Source organism: Gymnoscopelus braueri (assembly GCF_963280865.1).
Source record: "Gymnoscopelus braueri genome assembly, chromosome: 12".
Taxonomy (NCBI): domain Eukaryota; kingdom Metazoa; phylum Chordata; class Actinopteri; order Myctophiformes; family Myctophidae; genus Gymnoscopelus; species Gymnoscopelus braueri.
Window position 1 is genome coordinate 44,384,594 of NC_137614.1, and position 24,545 is coordinate 44,409,138.

General features: G+C 44.2%; 1 protein-coding gene across 1 annotated transcript in view; it reads left to right on the forward strand.

The window, feature by feature from the left end:
* Positions 1–24,545, forward strand: part of LOC308096599 (cadherin-4-like) — a gene marked incomplete at its 5' end in the record, with an annotated part of 152,173 nt that overhangs the window by 85,815 nt on the left and 41,813 nt on the right. The window contains 4 exons of the mRNA XM_080444014.1: positions 7,740–7,895; positions 16,078–16,222; positions 18,534–18,706; positions 23,211–23,348. Of these exons, the coding sequence (XP_080300140.1) occupies positions 7,740–7,895; positions 16,078–16,222; positions 18,534–18,706; positions 23,211–23,348 (612 nt within the window). The remainder of the gene's footprint in view (positions 1–7,739; positions 7,896–16,077; positions 16,223–18,533; positions 18,707–23,210; positions 23,349–24,545) is intronic.

Genomic DNA, 24,545 nt, shown 5'->3' on the forward strand with positions numbered 1-24,545 from the left:
TGGGGTATGAAAGGCGGACATCATGTAAATGCACACACAGGAGGAGGGGTAAATGACTGACAAAAGTGCAGTAGTAGCATATTTCCCCCCCCCCCCTCTCTCTCTCTCTCTCTCTCTCTCTCTCTCTCTCTCTCTCTCTCTCTCTCTCAGTCTTTAGTTTAATTATCCAGATTGTGTCTCATGGGGGTGAGGGGAGGTGGAGAGGGCTCCTTCATATTGTCCTTGTCAAAGCCTGTGGGAGTGGCTGAAGAAGTCATGCATGCAAGTACAACCATCACATTCCTCATAGTTCATGACTCAATCAATCCCCTAATATATATATATGAGAGAGAGAGAGAGAGAGAGAGAGAGAGAGAGAGAGAGAGAGAGAGAGAGAGAGAGAGAGAGAGAGAGAGAGAGAGAGAGAGAGAGAGAGAGAGATGAATGGATGAAGTGAAAGTGAAGGGGTGTCACCTCCTTTTGTCTGCCACGACAATGTCTGCCTCCTCTCTATTGGTCCTGCCATGGCAGAGGAGATTGAGCAAGGAGGAGGATTTGTTCCTTTGTTACATCCAGGGAGAAAAGCATCTCTAATTTGCCATAAGCCTGCGCTATCAAAGACCAGGGCCCTTTTCTCCCCACACAGGCAATAATTGGAAAAGTCATTCACTGCTTAACTTCCATTAGCCCTGGTTCATTGCCGCAATGTGAATAGAGTATTTTAACAGCCTCACCAGGACAGAGAGGAGGCCCTCTCTGTCCTCCAATCAAAATACAGCCACAAAAGTACACATACAGTACAGGGGAGCACTGGTGGATGACTGGATAGTGTGTCGGCCACATAATAGTAATGTCCCTGGCATGATTTTCCCCTTCTCTGCCCTCAGTGTACTACTGTCTCCCTGCTGTCTAAATAGACAACCATGTTAGAAAATTATAAAATGATACATACAGTAGGCCTACACTGCCTCTGTCTCTTTCTCTTACACAATCTTTCTCTTAATCTTGTACACGTGCGCATTCTTTCAGATCTACCTGTGTGTGTGTGCATTGTTGTACTGTACTGTAGGTCTGCATACACAGCACGTGTGTATCCTCGTCAGTTGATGAAGACCGATGCTGTGTATTCAGTGTTGTCATTCTTAAATGCCCATGCCTGCATCAATAATGTTGTTGTCTGTTCCCTAGCTTCGACCATATTGTATTTACAATTTAGACACTGTTATCCTCCACAGCGGCTTAGAAATGCGAAATCTGAATAAGCGGAAACATTGAAACATCACCAAACATACAGTATAACAATTGTGGCTACATATCATTGCATGGTTTAAACTTTATACAGTAAGTCATGGTCATGGATGTTTGAATTTTGTTTGTGAATCAATGTTTAGCCCCAGGGATTCATTTCAGCTAGACTTTCCAAATGAATCCACATTTTTTAAGATGCATTAAAATGCAACAATAATGTAACCTTAACACAAAATATAAAAGCACACAGTGATATTTAGTGTGTTGGATTACCTACAGTATCTCAGGAAAGTGTCCGTCTCTGCAAGTTGATTTTCATGGCATATCGATCAGAATCTAGTATCTTCCTAAAACATCTAACAAACTATATGCTTTGGAAACTGGGTACCATATAACTCTGTAAAGTAAATGAGCTGAACATGGAACACCACTTGTATGGCCCTTCAAATTCATACCTTGAGACCAAAACATACAACATCAATCCAGTCATCTGTTTTGAGGGGACACAACGTTCAGCATCAAGCAGAACAAAGATCTGTCTTAAAAGAGAAGAAAGCTTTTAATGCAAATGCTTTCCTGACTCAAAGCAAAAAACAAAAAAAAACGTGTGTGCATGTGTACTGTATTTCACAGAGAGGCATCTCTGTGACAACTCCTTTAATTGTACCATTTTATGTCAATTATATAAGATCTAACAGACAAAACTATCAAATCTATCGGCAGATCGCAACCCCCTCCTCATTGTGACGTACCTGTCTTCTTGTATAAAACACGCCTCCTCTATGTAATGTATCAGACCTGATGAAGACCCTTTAGTGACTGGTCGAAACGTTGCCTGAAACTATTTATTAAAATGTTCTACTGGGAGCTAACGGTGTGCGGACTTCCTCTCTTTTCCGTGATGTACGTATTTTTGGGATGTGCGTGCTTACCTCTGGACTCTATTCGCAACCCCCTCCTCCCCTGCCTTTTGTCGATGCTCTTTCTCTTTAGAGCTAACCAGCTCAGGTTGTGACCTGTCGGCCAGTACCTCTGTATCTCTGCTTGCCCGTACGGAACATCTCTCTATGCTTGTTTGTTTAGGATCCCTCACTCCCTTTGTTTAGGGCTCTCAGGCTATGGTGGGCCCAGCTATTTCCATGGCTTTCAGATGTTTAGGTGTTTGCTGTGACTTTGCTGTCTGCTGCAAGTGCCAGTGTCTGGGCTTAGTTGCTACTGCAGCACAGTCACTCCCTGAACCACCAGCACACCACACACCCTAATTGGTACAGTTATGACAGGCCTCTGTGTGTGTGTGTGTGTGTGTGTGTGTGTGTGTGTGTGTGTGTGTGTGTGTGTGTGTGCGTGTGCGTGCGTGTGTATTATAGTTACGAGAGTAGTATGTGCCGTCAAGTACTGTATGCCGTCAAGATTTTTCTGAAAGCATCATGAAAGGAACTGCATTTCAGCAGCTATCCCTGATGTACCTTTTATGCCCATATATGGAGATCGCTGTATCTGTCAGTCTTTGTCCCGTTTATGCCCATATATGGAAATCCATGATGTCATCAGTAAATGCCCATGGGCATGCCCCCTTTTGTGCCCATATACAGTATGGAGCAGACTGATTGTTTGCGCCTGATGCCATGACAACATATTGAGGTTAGACAACACACTAAATATTTGGGCGTAGCTGCATTCATAGCTATACCAATTGAAATTTACTTCACTTTTATAAAAGTGAAGTAGTAGTAGTGGTTCCATTTGGACACTCAGAGTTACTCCAGTACTTTGCTTGAGTATGTCCACTTTTCCAGTACTTTATACTTCTAGTCCACTACATCTATTTATACTAGATATTATACTTTTTAGTTGGAGTTAACTCTACAGATTCATTAATTTAATCAAACCCCCCTTCCCTCATGTGACCTCTGAAACCCCCCCCCCCCCCCCCCCCAACACCCCCTGTTTCAGCTAGGAATTATGGGTGTACGTGTGTGAAAATGAGTGGTCCTTTCGAGTCTGTTTTCTCAGCTCTCTGTATCTCTGGAAGACATCACTCTATAAGCCATATCTCCAAAACTGGTGGGTGAAACTGCACAAGCAATATTTCAATTTGTAGTTATGATTCCCTGCAAAAATTCTAGACAACTCGGCTCTATTCAAAATCAATCACAAATATTGATTAAATGTGATTTCTTCAGCAATAACAACAATGACTCTGTGAACTATTATACAAGCAGCAATAATATTTTCCTTTAGCTATTTTTAAATCTGTGTAAAAAAAAATCAATCAATCAATATAATGTAGGTCCGACTCCACTCTTAAAATGTCCCGGCTGCTGCTCGGAACCATAATATATGTTAATACTGAAAAAAGAGGTGGGTGAAAATGCTGGGAGGCATGTGACGAAAAAAAAACAGGCTGTTCTCTATTACTAAACTGAGAACATAGAGGCATACCTGATATTGTATCCAATGCAAAAATGTGTCTTGGAACATCTGACATCAATCCTAGCTGTGTTTTAGATTTTGCTTTGGTTTCCTTAAGGGAACAGAAGTGCAGTGTGGTGTATGTCATGTTTGACAGTGCTGGCTCTGTGGGAGATGGTTTAGCTGGGGTCACGACCATGTTGTCAGGAAAAAGACCTTCAGTTTCAGACAGCAGGAGATTGATAACAACCAAAGCACTGGCTAAGACTAAAGAACTTTGATATATTACCAAGATAAACCATTACATGCCTCACCTTGAATACTAAATGGTATACAAATGTCTCCTACGTTAGTCATTAACCTCACAAAAAAACTATGTTTGACGCCACTTCCATTTTGTTCAGATTGTTGACTTTGAGTGTCTGATGTGTGATGTGTTGTCTAGCCTATTCGATGACTTTAAGGAATAGTTTATTGGGGTTGGGGGGTTTGTGTCACTGTCTGAGCTATGGGATGGCCCTCAACTGGTAATACTCTGCATATGGATAAAGTGTGTCTATGTGGTGCTGTTAGTTGAGGACACTGTAACAGCATATTAACAGGTCAGAGATCCCCAGCCTCTCTACAGTAGTGCTAGAAGTGTGTTCTCATCTATTCTCTTCACCTCCTCAGCCCTGTTTTCCCTGGGGAACCAGTATCATGATCATTTTCCATTTGAACCAGTTTTGCCAGGCAGAGTGGAGCTAAGCTCACTGATAAGATCTCCTTAAGACCTAGACAAGCTGTCAGTAATGAAGAGAATTGCTTTGATCCGTCGACAAATAGGTTTCTGATGCAGGGTGATACAGTCTCTCCCCCTCTCTCTCTCTCCTATCTCCTCCTCTCTCTCTCTCTCTCTCTCTCCCCCCTTCTTTCTCTCTGCACCACCCCGCCACACAAGCATGCATGTGCGCATGGCCGTGCACGTACACACACTCTCTCTCTCTCTACACATTATATCGAGACAATAGAAAGTGTATCAGGGCAAGAGAGGGAGAAGTGGAAGCCCAAAAGTGCTTTTGATTATCGGGGCTCTTGAAAATGAATTCCTTTATCATCTATTACCAAATTAAGTGCTGTGTGTGTGTGTGTGTGTGTGTGTGTGTGTGTGTGTGTGTGTGTGTGCGTGTGCGTGTTGGGCGGGCAGAAGAGGGATGGATAATGAGATCTTCCTTCTGTTCAGTAAAACCTAAAGTGCTGTACAGTTATGAGAGTCTGCCCATGTCACCGCATCATCCCAGCTTTATTGAGGGGTCTGTCATCAATATGCGCCTCCACTGGTGTTAGTGGAATGGTAGAAATGTCAGTATTTAAATGAAATCCTGTCTGTCACAATATCCTGGGATATGAGGCAGAGGTGGGGCTGATAAAATGCAGACACAAGACTTTTCGGGTCTAATTCGGTCTAATTCGGGTCTAATTCGGGTCTATTTGACCAATATAAATCAACTTTTGTCTTTTTTTTGCTGTAAAAATATTTTTATCAGCGCAGGCGGGGCCCCGCCTGCTGGTGGCCCCCCCGCACCGCAGCACTTGCTGCCCCTCCGTTACGCCACTGTGTGTGTGTGTGTGTGTGTGTGTGTGTGTGTGTGTGTGTGTGTGTGTGTGTGTGTGTGAGTGCGTGCGTGATTACATACATTATTAATGATTAGGAGGACACACAAGACAGTGGCATCACGTGACCTCACATGAATTTTGATTGATTGATTGAGTATTTTATTAGGCAAAACATGTAAAACAGCACAGTTACATTTTAAATACTTTGACTAAAGGTTTGTCCCAAAAAGTCCTTGCGGTCTTGTTTCCATTGAGGTCTAACGCTGAACTGTTTGAGCAGAGTTTGTTAAGCATCAGGGGGTAACAGCAACGCTAAAATCTCTTAAGTCATCGCTTGGCATCACCAAATTCTCAGAGCGCGGAAAATTGTTATTGTTTACCTGCCAGCAATCCCCCCCCCCCCCCCATGCTTTTGGTGTGGCCTTCAGTGTTTCACTGTGACTACATGAGCATTGAGAGGTAATTAGTTGGAATGACTGTGAAAACCCACAGCTCAGTCTCTCCCCTCCAGCAGGAAGTCTTGGAAGCAGGTGGGAAATAAGGGGGCGGAGGAATGCCTGAATGGAATTATGGAGATCCATCACCTACTAACTGGTGAAGATTTATACAACACTGCCAAGGCAAAGTAATTTCATTTCTCATGAATGGCTTCTGTCCACACAGAAAAACCTGAAATGATGGAGAGGAGAGGAGAGGAGAGGAGAGGAGAGGAGAGGAGAGGAGAGGAGACCGTTAGTCAGTGTACTGTGTAATGACTCCTCCTTGCATGTTCTGATGCCCTGGGAATGGTAAATGGAGTCAGCTTTGTCTTTGGAGGAGGGTCATAGTGGTAAATGGAGTCAGTGTTGTCTTTAGAGGAGGGTCATAGTGGTAGGTGGAGTCAGTGTTGCCCCCTAGAGGAGGGTCATAGTGGTACAGTGGTAGTTCCTGTTGTGTTTTATGAGGTAAGTGTTCTTTGAAGTAATAACCATTGACGCCTGGAGCTCGTTAATTACCATAGCTGTCAGTTGTAATTCACAGAGAAAATTCCCTGAAGAAAACACACACATACAGATATGTGTGAGTAGCATGGGCATGGTGTGATGGCAGTGCTTCCGGCATTCCTACATGGCATCTGATTACGTATGTTTCACACACCCCACCCCCTCCACCCCTCTGGTGGTGTTTGTTAAACCGTATACATACAGTAGACCTTATAGTCAGTGCTGAAGAAGTCTCCTCTATCAAGCTTGAGGAAACGAATATAACATGGCGCCACTTCTCCATTGAACTTTGTTCTTTTCTGTCACCCTATTACTTTGAATGGTGTGCTCGTTCTTGATACTGGATATTGACACAGATCAGGATGGAGGAGAGTGATGACGATGGCAAAGTGATGATGATGATGATGATGATGAAGACCAAGTCACGAAGATGAGGAAGGTGATGATGGCAGTGTTGGCGATAATGACAGGTTGTTATTCAACTGCTAGGAGCAGCCAAGATGACACCTGTCTAACAGTTTATATCCTTCCCTTGTCCTTGTTAGTTGCTCGAGCTATTTTCTTGGCAGGGCAGATTTCCTGGTGTGTCAAAAGTGTGGCTAAATTGGTTCCATGAGAGGAAGATGGAGACAGCTTTGGACAGTGTCAGACTGTTTAGGTGTGCTCATGGCTCTGCCCTGAAATAGTCCCTGATTAGAAGAGAGAAGCTGGCTGCTACTGTGTCTGTATGTGCACTCACTCGCACATGAAGCATTTTGTGTGCATGATGCATGTTGTGTGGGCAGGAGAATGGCCATTTGGAGTCATTTTGAAAGAGTGGTTTCATTGTTGCTAATGGAAGGAGATGGAATGACTTGCAGGGTGGTTAGATCCAGTTTGGACACCTAAAAATGATGCAACACCTCAGTGTAAGTCACAGGCCTGGAACTGAGCTTAGTACACTCCTGTAGCTCTTTATCCATAGTGAGAGAACCTGAATGAAGACACATGTATGATTCCATGGATGTGCATTAGCGCTTCCTGCCATCTTTTGTGTGTGTGTGTGTGTGTGTGTGTGTGTGTGTGTGTGTGTGTGTGTGTGTGTGTGTGTGTGTGTGTGTGTGTGTGTGTGTGTGTGTGTGTGTGTGTGTGTGTGTGTGTGTACGTGCACGCGCATATGCGCTCGCGTGCTTGCGCTCGCGCATATGTGAGAGAGAGTTTTCCAATTATTAATATACAATCAGATTGCAGCATTAATAGTGTGATAAAAGAATCATGGAGCTCCAGGGCTTTAATGAACCTCTGTTACAATAATAAACACCTTGCAGTATGTATGGCATCGACAGATGGGATACTTTATGGCCCTAATACTGTGAGTAATTGCATTTGTGTTTATGTCTGTGTGCACCTTTTAGCCTTTACACATGTTGTAGCTAAATGTGATAATCTCTCTCTCTCTCTCTCTCTCTCTCTCTCTCTCTCTCTCTCTCTCTCTCTCTCTCTCTCTCTCTCTCTCTCTCTCTCTCTCTCTCTCTCACACAGATCCGTTCAGACCAGGACAGGGACATCTCGATCCGTTACAGCATCACAGGGGTCGGAGCAGACCAGCCACCCAATGAGGTGTTCAGCATTGACCCTCTAGCTGGCAAGATGTATGTCACCAAACCTCTGGATCGAGAGCTGTGCTCATCGTACCATGTGAGTTACGTCTGCATGTCTTTCTGCCTCACTCTGTCTTAAGGTTCTAACCCAAACTGAACATCACGTTTAATGTCAATGTCAATGTTGCAAATGAACAAAGCTCACTTGTAAAACCCCACCCACTACTGGGGTGTGTTCAACAAGTCAAAGAGCTGCATTCATTATCCATCGCCTTTTTGTGGGGTCATAATGTTATTTACAACATAATGTTATTCATTCATGTATTCACCTAGTATCTTAGACAGTGGTGGCTTATCCAACGGGCTTGAGGTGCTGAAGCACAGGGCACCAACCCTTGGGGGGGCACCAAACGGCGTGAAAAAAAAAGACGAAAAACGGCGAATTTAGAGCGTCCGTTTCTTCCGCGCAGCTCCCCCCCCGTTGACAAAACCGTCCCGGGGGGCACCAAACCATGTCCGCGCTGCAATACACCCCCCCCCCCCCCCCCCCGTTGACAAAACGGTGCCGGGGGGCACCAAACCGGGTCCAAGCACCTGGCACCACGAAGGGTTAATCCGCCCCTGATCTTAGATTTATGGTACTGTAGATTTATCTCCTCTCATGCAGGTGCAGAATCAACTGATAGTCAGCTGTAGTCTGTGCAGTGTGTGCAGGAGCAACTATTTCACACCTTTTAACACCTGAAGTCTCCCAATCTGTAGTCCATATTAATCAGGACAAGACAGCTTGGTGTCAGAGCCCACACACAGCAAAATCCTGAGTGTTCATTTAACTTTAACTGGACCCTCATTGGTCCATTTTGACACTCTCGTGCATTTTCAACCTATCTTCATGTAATTGGTCCTCACTCATTATACTATGGTACCATTTTTGTCTGCTTGGTCTGTGTCTCAGAGGAGGGCTGTGGACAGTTCAGAAACCCGCCTGCTAGTGACATCATCGATGGGGAATCTAAGCTAATAGAAACTGCAGGCTTTCTATTCCTGGAAAGTTAGTATGCTATAATGGAAGCCATTGTTCTCACGTCGATAAAAATCGAAAGAAAGAAAATGAAATCTTGTTTGAGAAACTAAGGGCTCTATTCACAGGCCAAAAATTCCCCGTTAAATCGGGATAATGGACCTGCGCCGCCCCAATAGGTTATTCTAGCACCTGCTCTACCCGTCACCATTATGCCGACGCCGTTATTTGCGCGTGGAGGTGTGTCCGTGGGCGTGTTGTTGCTATATCCCCCACATTGCAATTCTACAGACACACATGGGTACGGCTTGGGGACGGGGGATAGTGGATTCTAGAAGCACCCGCTGGTTTATAAAATCACCCGTCAAGTGCACACAGACACTACAATGGCTTTGTGCGTTGGACCATGAGCCGTGTTGCCAGCCTTGGAGAGAAATAAGCAACCGCAGTCGCAGGTCTATGAAAACAAAAAGAAGCAACTCTAAGGCCACATGAGCACTTCAAACTACTAACTAGAGCTTTCATATCCCCTAAATATTTCAGCCCGGCTCGACTAATAATTGACAAATTAGACCCAGCCCAGCCCATCAGTCATTTTTCTAAAGAAGCCTTATTTCTCATTAAATCTTGGTAATATATGAATGATCTGTGTGTGAAATGCGCTCTTTCTTTATACAAACCCATGCTCGCTCACTCTACCGCAAATGCCTCTCTCTCTTCATATAAACCGATGCTCACTCTACCGCATATGCGCTCTCTCTCTTCATATAAACCGATGCTCACTCTACCGCATATGCGCTCTCTCTCTTCATATAAACCGATGCTCTACCTCTCTACCGCAAATGCGCTATCTCTCTTCATACAAACCCATGGTCACTCTACCACAAACGCCACCACCACTCCCAGCGGGGTCATTTTGATTCTATGACGGCTGCCGTCTAGTTATCATCAGTGCCAGTGTTGTGAGGAAAAACAACTAACAAGCAACCAGGTCTAGGAAAACCAGCCCAAAAGAAGCGAGTCAAGCGACTATGGGCCACATGAGCACTCTAACATATACATCAGCTATTTGAAAATAGCAGATCTACAAGCTCACAACGCCTCCCATGCAAACGCTACGTTCATGACCCCCCAAAATAACCATATTTGAACTGGGGACCCCCCCATTTTGTTTGACTCGGTTCCACAGATAAATATTGTGAAAATAGCAGATCTACAAGCTCGCCAGGCGTTGGGTGCTCCATTGTGGTCTCGACCCACAGGTTGAGAACCACTGCATTAAAAGCTCCAAGCAAGTTACATGTCTAGTAGGCTATGTTGTTGACCACACTAATGTAATGTTTTTGGTTTAGTGATAGGCTACTCCGTGGCGCGCGCGCGCCTCATTGTGCTGTCCAAAATAACAGATCTGTAGCTGTCGACACGACATGATGCAGCGCCGTTGATAGCTTGTATGTCTGTTATTTTGGGTAGGTATAGGCGACGCACATACGCATCGCAGCAATGTGTCTGGATTTGAGAGGCTTTGATTGATGTAAACTTAAAGTTTAGCTCTGTTCGGGATTACTGAACAAAGGTGGATGATGAAAGATAACGGGGACAATATGGATGTAAGTTAACTTTAATTAACTGCGTCACTTCAGAGGAAACTATGGAGCAACTTCAGAGATGTTTACACACCCCTGGAATCCATTAGAACGGTGGAAATAGAACGATAACAGCCAACGTGAGTACATACTGTAGGCTATAGACCTTTCCTAAAACTGTCCAATTTATTATACCCATGTGCTACTGTTTGTCTGTGTACCACGTAGGAGCGTTGTCGCAACATGATGTAATTAATTATTTGGGAGCAGCCAGTGTGTACCAATAGTATACATATTTTAAATGGCTTTCATATACTATTCCGGATCTGACTAATATGACAAGCTTATTGTGAACACAATAGGCTACAAATTAATATAAAAATGTATTTGGATAAAATAAAAAAAAAGAAGGAAAACAAGCCCAATGTGGCTTATAATAATCAGACCAGGCAACAGTGCAGACAGGTAGATAGGCTAGAGCATATATTGGATCGGGATGACGGCTAGCGCAGTCTTCTCTTAAAGGCAATGGCTTCTGGCACGGTGATTGGTTTTATCATTGTAACGCCCAAACCACACCTATGCATAATGTAACGGGTAGCTCAGGTGTTTGGCGGGTCACGGGGGTGCCATAGAATACCGAATTTTGCGGGGAAACGCCTCTTGCCTAGTCCTTCATCCCTAATTAGTGGTTTGTTCAAATCTGGCTCTGAATAGAGCCCTAAATCTGCCTAACGATGATGTCACTGGTAGACGGTTTCAGAAGTGTCCACAGGCCTCCTATGAGACACACACCGAGTAGGAAAAGAATAGTGTATTAGTAACGACCAATTATATGAAGATAGGTTGAAAAGTCGTCCTTTAAATTACGACTCAGGATTTTACTTTGTTTTACTTTTTTTGTTCTATTTTATGTGTCCATGTGCACAAGCGCGCACGCACGCACGCACGCACGCACGCACGCACGCACGCACGCACGCACGCACGCACGCACGCACGCACGCACGCACGCACGCACGCACGCACGCACGCACGCACGCACGCACGCACGCGCGCGCACACACGCACACACAAACACACACACACAAACACACACACACACACACTAATATAAACCATGAGATTGACCCCACAAGCGGTCTTTTGTAAGAGAATTTGAGTTTGTCTGCATCCATTCCTTTCTTTTTGTTTTTTCTCTGGGTGTGTTTGTCTCTGTCTCTCTCTTATGTGAACCTAATTGAACTTACAGTCCCACAGAGCCGACTGGCAGGCTCAGTGTTACAGAAGGAGCTGAGCAGATTTATACCCAGGAGAGGGCCCCCGATCGATGACATGATTTGTTAAGAAAGGTCCAGGCGTGCTGACGGTGGCTTAAGTTAAACCCCATATTGGCTGCAGAAGAATAGTGTCCATCTATACAGGGAGTGGGGAGCTATTGAACAGAAAGATCATGATACAGATGTCAACAGGAGCGATGTTGTTCCATGTAGTATAAATTGAGCTTATGTTGATCTGCTACTAGACAGCTGACACTAGACCCTTTGAGCAGAGCGATCTTGCCCCTTGATTAGAACCCAAGCAGTTAAAGTTCCATACTGGTTCAGCCCATTGACTGACTCACTCTCTACTAGATTGACTATAATTGTATTCCAATGCTGTTAAAAAGGCATAGATATTTGAATTTCGTATGTAAAATTGGATTGTTTTCGTCTAGACTTTAATGTCAAGTTTAATGTCTCTACAAGTTGATTTTCATATTGTGCTGAAATGAATGGAATCCAATGGCTTTCTTGAAAAAACACAGTAGCCTATGCTTTAGCAAATGGTCTGCAAATGGGTTATTTATTCAAAACATGGCCCTTTAAACTGCATCCAATACAACATCAATCCACAATAACTGAAATTCAATTGAGTTGAACACTCAATGGAAAGGCTTCTAACGCAAACGTGGCACTCTCAAAAGTTTAAATTTGACTTTTCTTTGTTTTGTTTACCTCATACTTCAACCAAGGGCAGAACAAAGTTATGGTCCAGTTCTCCCTCATTTCTAAAATCCTCCCACTATAATTGACAAGCAAACTCATGGAGACGAAATGATTGCATGTGGAGGGTATCCAAGCAGACCCATGGCCCAACTAACTCCAAACTTTTCACAAAAATTCCTCAATATTCTGCCTCCCAGCATACCTGCTTCCCATACCGTTACTGTATTTGCAGGATGTACAATTATATGAAACGCATTATGCCCCAATACTTATGCAAATCACTTCGCCAGCTCACAATTTACTTCCGGATGGTTCGTTTCACCAAACTGAGCACCTTTGCCACATCAGTCAAACGGAAAGAAACAAGCGCTGCCGTGGTCTATGCAAACGAGCCCAAATGCGCGCCCAAATAAGACCAAAATCGATTATACAAAAGGCAGACCTGGCAACGCAGGCTACGCCAATCATGTGACACAGATCCACAAGCTATGGGGCAGAGACCCATGTGCCATACACCGTATCTTAGCAACAACGAAAGCGCTCACTCTCATTGGTCGTGTCATCCTGAGGCCAGTTTCCAGAGAGCTTGCTGTCGCCATTACAGGCAGACGCAGCAACAACAGGGCTCCGTGAGAGTAGGGCGAGCTGAGCTGGCAGGGGCGGACTAACCCTTCGCGGTGCCCGGTGCTTGGACCCGGTTCGGTGCCCCCCGGGACCGTTTTGTCAACGGGGGGGGCCTGCTTCTAAATTTCGCCGATTTTCGCCGTTTTTTTTTTCCCACGCCATTTGGTGCCCCCCCCCCCCCCCAGGTTGATGCCCTGTGCTTCAGCACCTAAAGCCTGTTGGATAAGCCACCACTGTGAGCTGGCTATGTTAAACATCTTATCAACAACCTGTATGAACGTTAGTGTGGTCAATGTCATCAATGCAATCTAATTAGCCCGTTGAACAGTGTTATTTTGTTATACAATGTCACGTCCAAATGATCACCAGCCTTGGAGAGACACAGTGCGGCTGCAGAGTTCATGTGCAACCTCTAATAAGTCAACATGTTGAAAAATCTTTAGAAAACAGCTGATCTACAAGCTCACAACAACTCGCAAAGCCACGCGTTGTGAGCGTGTACACTGGCTATTTTAAAATAGCCAAAGTATATAGGGATACAGTGGTTAATGCAGGTTGTGTAATAATTTATGTATATAATTTATATACATCTACAGTTTACAAAAGGACAATATTTGCCTCTGAGATGTAGTCGAGTAGAAGTACAAGTACTGAAAATTGAAGATAACCCAGTAAAGTTAAAACCCCTCACATTTGTACAGTACTTGAGTACAAACAAATGTACATTATCTATCTATCTATCTATCTATCCATCAGCATAAAACGAATATTCTATCTATCTATCTAACTATATATCTATCTATATCTAGCCTGTCTGTCTCTCTGTGAACACATTACTTAATAAGATGTATGATGATTCATTATATTATATGATTATTAGATAATGATTATACGTGCCCCATGATTATTATAAGATCATATATCTTAATCAAATATAATAATCATATGATATAGAGCTGAGGCCGCGCGCAGCGCGGCCGAAGTTCTAGTAATAAGAATTTGTAAATTCAAAAGCAGTCGTGCAGCAACACACATTCTTCTGAGAGGAAATCTTGGAGCCTCGCAGTGTTCCTGAGTCTGCCGTTATCTCCATCAGGATACTGCTTCTGAGCTAAAAGCTGAGCTGTGCCGGGCACATTATTGAATTAGGCAGTGAGGCGCATGCGGCATGGAGGGTGTGCGGGTTGTACAGTATCTTTGTGTGTGTGTGTGTGGGGGGGGGGGGGGGTTCTGGTTAGAGATAAGGTCCTGGCTCCTACACCGTTGGTGGTGCGGCGTGATGTGATGGCAGCATGCGGATATTGGGCGAAGGACAAGATCAGACAATGCACAGGGGGAAAAGTAAAGTCAAATTAACCTTTGAGACCTGAATTGCCTTGAGGTGGAGGCAGTGGGAGTAGAAGAGGATAGCATAGGATAGCAGGCAGAGAGGCACAGATTGGGAAGGAACTTCAACCTGTCTGAGGAGAGGAAGGCGAGCGAAAATGCTCCTTCTATTCCCTGCCACAAGAAAACATGCCTCGTTGTTGGCTGGAGGCCATTTCAGTTATCTGGCTGTCATGGTCGAGGCGGTGCCCAGGTTGTGGTCCTCTCATGAGACACATAAGAGCTCCCTTACCTACTCGACTAAAATGAATGCTTTCATCCTCCCCCCACCTCTCCATCCTTCCTAACATGTTTTCACGTCCTCACCTCTCCAGTTTCCTTTCTCATCTCCATCCAATTCTGTCTCCTTTATGCTGCTCACGACCAACCAGGATGGGGAAAATATTCCCCCAGAATCAGATTGAGTGGAGGGGGTCCAAAACATCCGTTCTGTAGACCTGCTGATAGTCATCAGTAATGGCAGGATGAATATCCTTCAGCCATGTTGTTTTAGCAGTAGGTTGTAGAATCTACAACCTAGATAGTATCAGAGGTCCAGGAATTCATCCTCAATGTGATATAAACTAAACAGCTCTGTTACTTCTGCTGACAGGTATGTATTACACAATGACTCATAATAGCTGATAAGGTGAAGCACAGTACCTCCAGAGAGAACAAAGAAATGCATTTATTTTTCTTTTCTCTTTTTTATTAGTTACATCCTTGCTCTTGGCTTGTGCAAACAAACCACAAATGTGTATACATTTTCCAGATAATCCATTCATATCTTCATATCAACACAATGTTCTGCCTCTTTAAGAAAAGAAAGAAACTCTTTCAGATGTCATCAGTTGGAAAGAGTTCTGGACATGTTCTTTTACTTACATTGACCTCAATTTCATGTCCGAACTTTGTGTGAAATCCTAGTTGGTGATCCTATTGATCTGGGCAGAGCAGAGCAGAATTTCTGATGGACAGACTGACTGTGTTTGTGAAGTCAGGAGGTTGAGAGATTTTAGGATTCTCTTTCAAACAAACTATACAAGCATTTTGGACCGAGAGCCCAAACTGTGATGCAGCAACACACACCCAGCCTTTTTAAAGGCAAAACAGTTTGGGTACAATACCAAGTTTACATTGAGCTTTTTCTTCCCCCCTTTTTTTCATGATTAAACACATTGACAAGAAGATGAGTATAAGTTCTGTATAGTTTTCAAACCACTGCCAGAATTGAATCAGCTATAGAGAAAACAACACGATACTGGAGGCTCTGTTACACAAGCTATGTTTATAATAGAGGGGTCGGTCTGAGTGCCACATTGATATATCGTTCATTGAATGTCATAAAAGGTTTATTTGTTGTTAAAAACCCTTGCAAATGTTTACTTAACATTTGATTGTGCTGTGGTCAGTGTGGTGTCTCCAATACTGCCAGTGCAAACTCACACGTCAACTTAAATCCTTAAACACTTGAAAGAGACATAAATACAGTGTATCCAGTACATTATTACTCTCATCTAACCTCCGACTCCCTGTGTGTGTGTGTGTGTGTGTGTGTGTGTGTGTGTGTGTGTGTGTGTGTGTGTGTGTGTGTGTGTGTGTGTGTGTGTGTGTGTGTGTGTGTGTGTGTGTGTGTGTGTGTGTGTGTGTGTGTGTGTGTCTGTGTGTGCGTGCGCGTGTGTGTGTGTGTGTGTCCAGCTACGAGCCCATGCTGTGGACATGAATGGGAACCAGGTGGAGAACCCCATAGACCTCTACATCTATGTCATTGACATGAACGACAACAGACCTGAGTTCAAGAACCAGGTCTACAACGGATCTGTGGACGAAGGCTCCAAGCCAGGTAATCACATACAGTAATGTGGATGGATGGAAGGAGGGATGATGGCTAAATAATGAATCCACAAATCAACACTACAGCACCGCTGGCTCATTTTATGTCTAACCTCATGTGTGAAATGGAGATAGTGTCTGAGTAGTTTTTCTTTTTGTTCTTTATTTCTTTCGTTTTATGCCTGATTTGTACTTGGTCGTGTCGCTCACTGAAAATAGTCGATATATACAACAATCACAATGCATTGCTTGAGTACTCTCACGTCATCAATATGACATCAGTCATCTACAGTACATTGGGCAAAAACTCAACTTTTGGGAAAAATAAGGAGAGACATACATGCGTAGGTACGTACATTGTGTACATACATGTATACATATTTTACATATAGGAGTAAGTAGTAGTTTGAGGCATTTTATGTAACTAGATTTCCAGGCCGCATAGGCCTTCAAACCAAGTCCTATGTTGCGCTGATAAGAGCAATGGTCACCGAAGTATGGCCATTTGAAGTGTTAACACATTCCCTGCCAAGGACGTAGATCTACGTCCTTTCAGATCCAACCGTTGACCACCATTGACGTAGATCTACGTCAATTCAAAAACGAATTGTTTACATCCGCGTGCACGTCGTGGCTTCTGCGGCTCACCAAAGATCGTCAAAACAAGGCAAAAAAACGTTGGCACCAGTGGATGAAGCGGATGCATAGTACCTGGCAGTGAATGTGTTCACTGCTATTACACTGCTGCCGAGCAGCGATGCACTTGCAGCACCCAGGTCCACTGTCATACCTGTGCGACCTTGTGTTAGGGAGGTAGGGGTCTACGACCACTTCCTGGTAGCATGCTGAGAACTGGAGTTAAACCAGTGTTGGTGCCAAATTTGGTGCGGATTGGAGCAATGGTGCGCCTCGCAGGTCCCGATGTTACGTTTGTGACGTCCGCCCACCGTCCGCCTGTCCGCCCGGCCACCCACTCACCCACCGTTGGTTGAGCCTCTAGGCAATTTTAATATAGGATGAAAAGAAAGTTGTATCATGTGTCTATTTTATTTTTAAACACTAATACTTTGATGTTATGTGCCAAAATGTGCACGTTATTTAATTCAGTGCATGGATTATCTCTGGTTTCTGTTTACTGTATCCAAGCAATTGAAAAAAGTCCTTAAAGAGTTTTGAAATATGGAACTTTTGATTATCTGTCGTGAAGATTGTATCCAAGGTTTTGAAAAATGACCTCAAGGCTCTGAAATTAATATCAAAGACATTGTGGAAAAACTGTAAAGAGTCATTAAGGGGACATAATCCCAGCAGGCACAGCGCAGGACGCCCGTACAAAGGGTCCTCATTAAATCCCCGAAGAGAGCAGTTTAATGAAATTACCCAGGCGATGTGTGACGTGCTGAGATTCCAAACCCTCCCTTCTCTCTCTCTCTCTCTCTCTCTCTCTCTCTCTCTCTCTCTCTCTCTCTCTCTCTCTCTCTCTCTCTCTCTCTCGTGATCCCTCTATCTTTAGAAAAAAAAGATGGATAAAAGATTCAGAGTGTTTCAACTTGGAATCAAACCAAATGTGCAGCTCCTCTCTATTCTTGATCCAATGCTCCAATGCTCCTCCTCGTCCCAGAGAGAGTCCTTTAGACGGCTCCCTCTCGCCGAGTCATTGACAAATGTTCCTTTGAAATATAATGAAGTTTGAAATGGGCGCTGCGGTTACAATTATCCTTGGACAGAGGCTGTCACTGGCATGATATCACTATCTCTGGCAATTAGCCTGGCCTCCAACTCAGTGGGCGGAGAGAGACTGAGACAGACAGAGTTGTCCATGGATAACAGACAGAGATTTGTCACAGAGTTACAAAGAAACAGCACAAAGATTTTTGCACTCATGAATGGGCGGAGGGTTACTCTGTGCATTGCGCAAATATGTACCCAGACATATTCATCATAATGATACACTTTATTAATTGTGCATATAGCACTTGTCCTAATCTTTCGTGACCACAGATGTGGCTACATCACTATCTGACGAGATGACACCTTTCAAAACAAACAAAGTGTTTTGGAGTTACGGAACACCTCATTAAATAACACTACAATAAACATATAGCACACAATAGAGTAATAAAGGAATAGAAACAATCAAAGCATCGATTGATTAAACCTATCTAACACAAACATGGTGTGTGAGAAGTGATTTAAAAGATTACGCTGATGTTGCTTCTCCAATATCCTCAGGCAGGTCGTTCCAGAGTCCGGGGACCCTGGAGGCAAAGACATGATCACGATTAGCTGATTTTGAAAGATTTTCCCCCTCTTCCATATAGGTACATATGTCATGCACATGTCAGCGTTCGATGCCGATGACAACACCACGGCCAATGGCATGGTGCGCTACCGGATTCTGTCCCAGACGCCACACAGCCCTATCCCCAACATGTTCACCATCAACAGTGAGACCGGAGACATCGTGACTGTGGCGGCAGGTCTCGATCGTGAGGTCAGTTCTGTTCTCGTCTGTGGTATATTTAACCAATATAACACTTGAGGTTGTGTGTTAAAGTAAATAAGATCACATCAAAGCATTGATATTTAATATAAAACATGACTCAAGTGTTCTATTGTTTTAATATTGTCACAGTTCGGGCTTCGCCTCTCCTCCGGCCCCGCCCCCCCCCTCTCGTCACTAACTTTGTGCCTGTTGTGAGTCGGTTTTGAGCCTTTGTAGTCCGCGGCTCTCGCGGCTGGTGGCCCTTGTGCCTAATGACTTTACTTTATTAATCCTTCCCAGCCGGTGCCCTGTGTTCGGACATTGTATTGTTTATGGTGTGCTACCTGTACCTCTGTCCTGTGTGTTTTCCCTCTGTGTCTGAGGGTTCTGGTTTTCGTTCCTGCTCGTATTGTTTCCTGTGTTTATTCAGTAAAGTCCTTGTTTCCCGTTACATCTGTGTCTGTGTCCTGCATTTGGGTCCTACCTTGTTTGTTCGTCAGCTCATCGTGACAGAATGTCCGAACACAGGGCACCGGCTGGGAAGGATTAATAAAGTAAAGTCATTAGGCACAAGGGCCACCAGCCGCGAGAGCCGCGGACTACAAAGGCTCAAAACCGACTCACAACAGGCACAAAGTTAGTGACGAGAGGGGGGGGCGGGGCCGGAGGAGAGGCGAAGCCCGAACTGTGACAAATAGAAGTTAAATGTTTTGTTTAATTCACAGCATATTTTGAATTAAACACTGAGTTAAGTTTTGATGAAGACTTAATTTAGCTCTCTATATAATGTGTTGCTAAGCAACTGCTAGCCATTAACCAGAGAGGCCGCTTTCATTGCCCACCTGTGTAGCACGGCACCATATTCAATGTTCAAGTTCATGACTTCAAGTTCAACTTTATTTTGCCTCTGAAGAGCAGTGAATCGCAACATAAAAACAAACATAAAATCACATTGTAAGAGTAGCTCAGACTCAGCAGCACTGCATCAATGAACAAACATAATCATCACAACAGCAACTAGAAAAGTCTCGGGGTGCAGGCCGGTTGCCTATCCAGGGCTGTGTCAGTTGTGTACAGTTGATTACATAAAAACGTGAATAAACAGCTGAGATTTGGTGAATGGTCAATGGCTGTGTGCAATTTCGGATCAATTGCTCCAGCCGCTGTGGAGAACTGGGCAGAGCAATTTTGGCCTCACCACCGTCCATGACAGAGGTTTGTCAAATTATAGGAGGATATATTTGAAAGGTATAAAAATACTTTTTCCTTTCTTACAGAAATGACAGCAGCTTCCTGTGTGCTGCTTTCAGGGAGCAAGTTACATACTATTAATAGCAATGTAGTATTCAAAGATTGTTGAATAGTTGTCTGGCTTGGGATACTAATTTGTGCCTTATTTGGTGGACGTTTTGGCAACAAACGGTGACATTTGTAACATTTGTGTTTACAATTCCAACAGGTATTTGATATTTATTATTGTGCAAACCACTTTGTTTATTCTTTAGAGATGTGGCGCTCGGTGGCCATTTGTTAACACACAAACACAGCTCATCTTTTTTCTTTATTAAATTGCCTCCATCCGTGGTCACCATGTTTATAGAGCTGACAAGATTCAAATGTGTTTATTCTCATATGACATGGTCCACAGAGATGTGCTAACAACGACTCTGTAAAGAAATGACTCTGACAGATCATCTCCCTAAACTGTCTCCACTGACAGACGTTCCTACTGTGAGAATAAACTCCCTCTACCATTATCTCAGCAACCCACTTACAGTACACACACACACCCACTTGTAGGTCTGCTATGTCTGGTGCGAGACACCGGCGTGCGTAATGAAGTATAATTCAGCCATTAGTCAAGCTCTGTATCAGAGCTTTGAAATCAACATAGATTAAAGTTGTAATTTGTTTAAGTTCAAATAGTATTAGATATTAGAATACTTGTTCTATTTCTTAATTGTAAATGTATGTTCAGAAGCATCTTCCTTAAAACCCTAATGGTCTCAGATATTTCATAAAAGCAAAGGTTGAAGCCTCAATCTGACATATCCTCTACTGGTTGGCTGTGCGACTTGCTATCGTGATATTATCGTTTTGTGAGTTTTTGGTATCATTACATGACGAACATACCTATACTACACATAAAATACAGACAGACAGACACTCAGACAGACACTCAGACAGACTCTCTAGCTCAGGAATAAACATCTGGATGTTTTCTGTTGCCAGGTTTGTCAGAGAATACATGACAGACATGGCAGAGTGCATAAATACATAAGTACATAGTACTTAACAGTGAGTCCTACAGAGCAGGTTGTGTCGTGTCTCTGGCCTGCTTTAATTTAACGTTTAAAGGTTTGTGTGTGTGGCTTTGGTGTGTGTGTGTGTGTGTGGGGGGGTACTAGTGTAACTGTTAGAACACACATGTTCACTGCTGATGGGCCTGCTCTTGTCAGCTTTGTCCCTTGCTGTTCCGAGTACCCTCCACTGTCCTTGACTTTGTCCAAATCCCTGTCTCTCCCTCGGTCTCCTGATGTCCTGTGCTACTTTGCTGCTGAAGGACTCCGAAGGTCTGTTAGAGCGTTGTGGTGTTGTCACTGTGCTGAGAGGTTCAGAAGAGCTCTTCATAATTACTCCCTTGTTTAAAGACCCTGTTAACAGGAAGTACCCTGCCCATAAGCAGTATTATGTATTCAAATGTTGTCAGACCACATAATAATATGTTATAAACCACCCAGCCCAATTTGAATCACAAAGAAGAATTGTTAAGTATTTAAAATCATGAAAAATAAGCTGTAGTTTTTCTGCTAAGGGCTGTATGGGGGGGTGGTAGGCTATAGCATAGACACCTTGGCAGAAGACTGATGTACCTTGGCAGAAGACCGGTGTAGTTAGGAATTATGCCATCAGTGACACTGATGACATCACTGAAAGTGAGTCGTTTGGCCCTTGCTCTCAGCAGGAAATGCCCAAAACAGGGCATTTCCTGTTTACAGGCTCTTTAATTAGCGAGAGCGCTGTGTGTACATGCACTGATGGCATGTCCATGCATGCTTCTAACGGCTCGCTTTTTAAACAAGACATGAAAATACAGTACAGGAGAGTGTGTGTGTGTGTGTGTGTGTGTGTGTGTGTGTGTGTGTGTGTGTGTGTGTGTGTGTGTGTGTGTGTGTGTGTGTGTGTGTGTGTGTGTGTGTGTGTGTGTGTGCGCGCTGCGCGCGCGCATTTGTACGTGCCATGCATACTTGCGAGTGTGAGTGTTAATGAGGTGTACCCTCATGCAGGGCTGGAGTCATGCATGTCGTCTTGTTTGGAGCTGAGACGGAGCCGAGAGGAGGGCTGTCTGATCCTACTGATGTGGAGTCACGGCCTAATTGGGATATTTACTCAGTAATTAGCAGGTGAGAGAGATGCTGGGAGTGTAATTGAGAATCCTACTGACGAGATGCATTATCCCGAAAGGCAGCTTCTGTACCTTGTCCTTGCTGCAGCCCATTAACCACACCCCGGGACAGTAAGTGGGAGAGAGAGAGAGAGAGAGAGAGGGGGGGGGTGTGTGTGGGGGGGGGGTGGACATTCTGTATCACAGCAGCACACAGCACTTGTACAACTCTACAAACGCGCACAGCGGCGGCATTTCAGCGGCCCCACCGAAGTGACGCCGTGTTGTCCCCGAAAATGGAACCGCATTTGTCAGTGTCTCATATTATTGTGTCACCAATACTCCATTAATCTCTGTCAGACGGATCATTGTCCTCACATCTGTCCAACAGAGACACTGAATACGTATCATCTGTCTTGACACACTCGGCGGGGTGTGTCTGTGCAGCCGATCTCAGACAGTGCTGAGTCTTTCTCTCTTGTTTTTTATTATTCTTTTTTATTTTATTTTAAACAAATTGGGGGGGGGGGGGTAGACTGACTGATTGATTGATTGATTGATTGATTTTAATGCCATGAACTATGCTGTTGGTACCGACTGCCCATTCCACATGGACTTACAAGACACTACATTGCAAAGGTGTACAATATAATAAAAAACAGAGTTTTACAAACTCTGTTTCATGCAAACATAACATTCAGTAATGACCTTACATAAAGAATGTGCCAAAAATGTTTAATTTAAGCCTTTCATGATCATCTAACCAACACAAGTTAACACAAATTGATGGAATCGTCAGAAATCCAGCAGAAGGGAAGCGGGACTAAGAAAACAATCGTGTGCAGGGTTCTACCACTTAATCTAGCTGTTTCTACGTGGCGGTATCTGAATGACCTGATAGACTTTCCCTGGTTGATACTGTGTTGACACCAGCACCAAGGACAGCTCCCATACAAGCTGTTGTCGTGTTGACACCAGGACCACGGAGAGCTCCTACACAAGCTGTTGTTTTTCCTCTGCATTCAGGTTCTCGGCTGTTGACTGGTTTGGTGGGTAGGAGCCAAGCCTGCTGTTTTCTGCTGATGATGACTCACGTGGTGCTTCGTGTGCTCTCTTTCTCTCCCACAGAAAGTGTCCCAGTACACCATCATCGTGCAGGCGACGGATATGGAGGGCAACCTGAACTTTGGTCTCTCCAACACGGCCACAGCGATCATAATGGTCTCCGACATCAACGACAATCCCCCCATGCTCACCTCCAGAACCGTGAGTGAAGGGAAGGAAATGAGGGAACTAGTGAGGTGGTGAGGGAGGGGCCTAAAGAGAGACAAAGGGAAGTAAAGTGTGAATGATGGATGGAATGATGGGGGGGAGGGGGGTTGACAAGTGGACAGATAAAGAGAGGAGTAGGGAGTGAAAATACAAGTGATGGAACATATACATGCAGGCACGCACGTATACACAAACACAGGCAGACACGGATTAAACCAGACCGACTTTAATCAACAAGAAAACAGGCCAGCACATCGTTAATGATGATTATCACGGTGGTAATGATGTTTACAGGAGTGATTACATTGCAGAAGGTCATTGTGAAGACGGAGGTAAGAATCAAAGAGGAAAGTAATGTATGGAATGATTCAATGCATCTCGGCAACAGTGAACACTGAAGGAATTAAGTGGAAGGAATTAGTGCTGTCCAAACATTACTCTCTCACTAGCACTCAATCCAAGCCCCCTGTCTCACTGTCTGTGATGCTGTCTCTAGACCTGGCTGTCTCTGTCTCTATTTCTCCATTTGCTGGTGTGTCGGACAACAATGGAATGTTGTGTAGTATAACATCAAAGGGCCACAGGGATGGAAGTAGTTTGTATTATTTATAGCTAGAGGGGCAGAAGCATAAGCGACAAGGCAGGTTCGCGTGTCCTGTATCCCAGGATACATTGTAGCTTAATGGTATGATGAAGAGTCTCTCTACATCCAGGTGTCTGTTTCGCTTTAGGCATCAATATTACTGTGTGTGTGTGTGTGTGTGTGTGTGTGTGTGTGTGTGTGTGTGTGTGTGTGTGTGTGCGTGTGCGTGTGTGTGTGTGTGGATAGGCCTCCTGGGTAGATAAGATGCTTAGCACTGCAACTGTGATCACAGCAGCTGTGGCAGTACCTATACCTGCAGTAGGCCTAGCTCTAGGAAGCGCTAACAGATTAGCATTAGCGTGAAGGAGGAGGTGAGAACTCCAAAAAAGTGTTTAAAGAGAAGAGTTGATTTGTGGGGGAGCCCCCCCCAAGTGATGCTGAAGAAGAGGAAAGGGAAGAAAAAGTGATGAGAGAATGATGGGAAGAGGAGATGAGAATGAATGGATTGTTTTATTCTAGGAGCAGTTGGTTGGAGTAGCAGTAAATCACAGCCATGGATCGTTGTAAATCAGAAGTCTTTCTTGACTCACCACCCCCACCACCCTCAC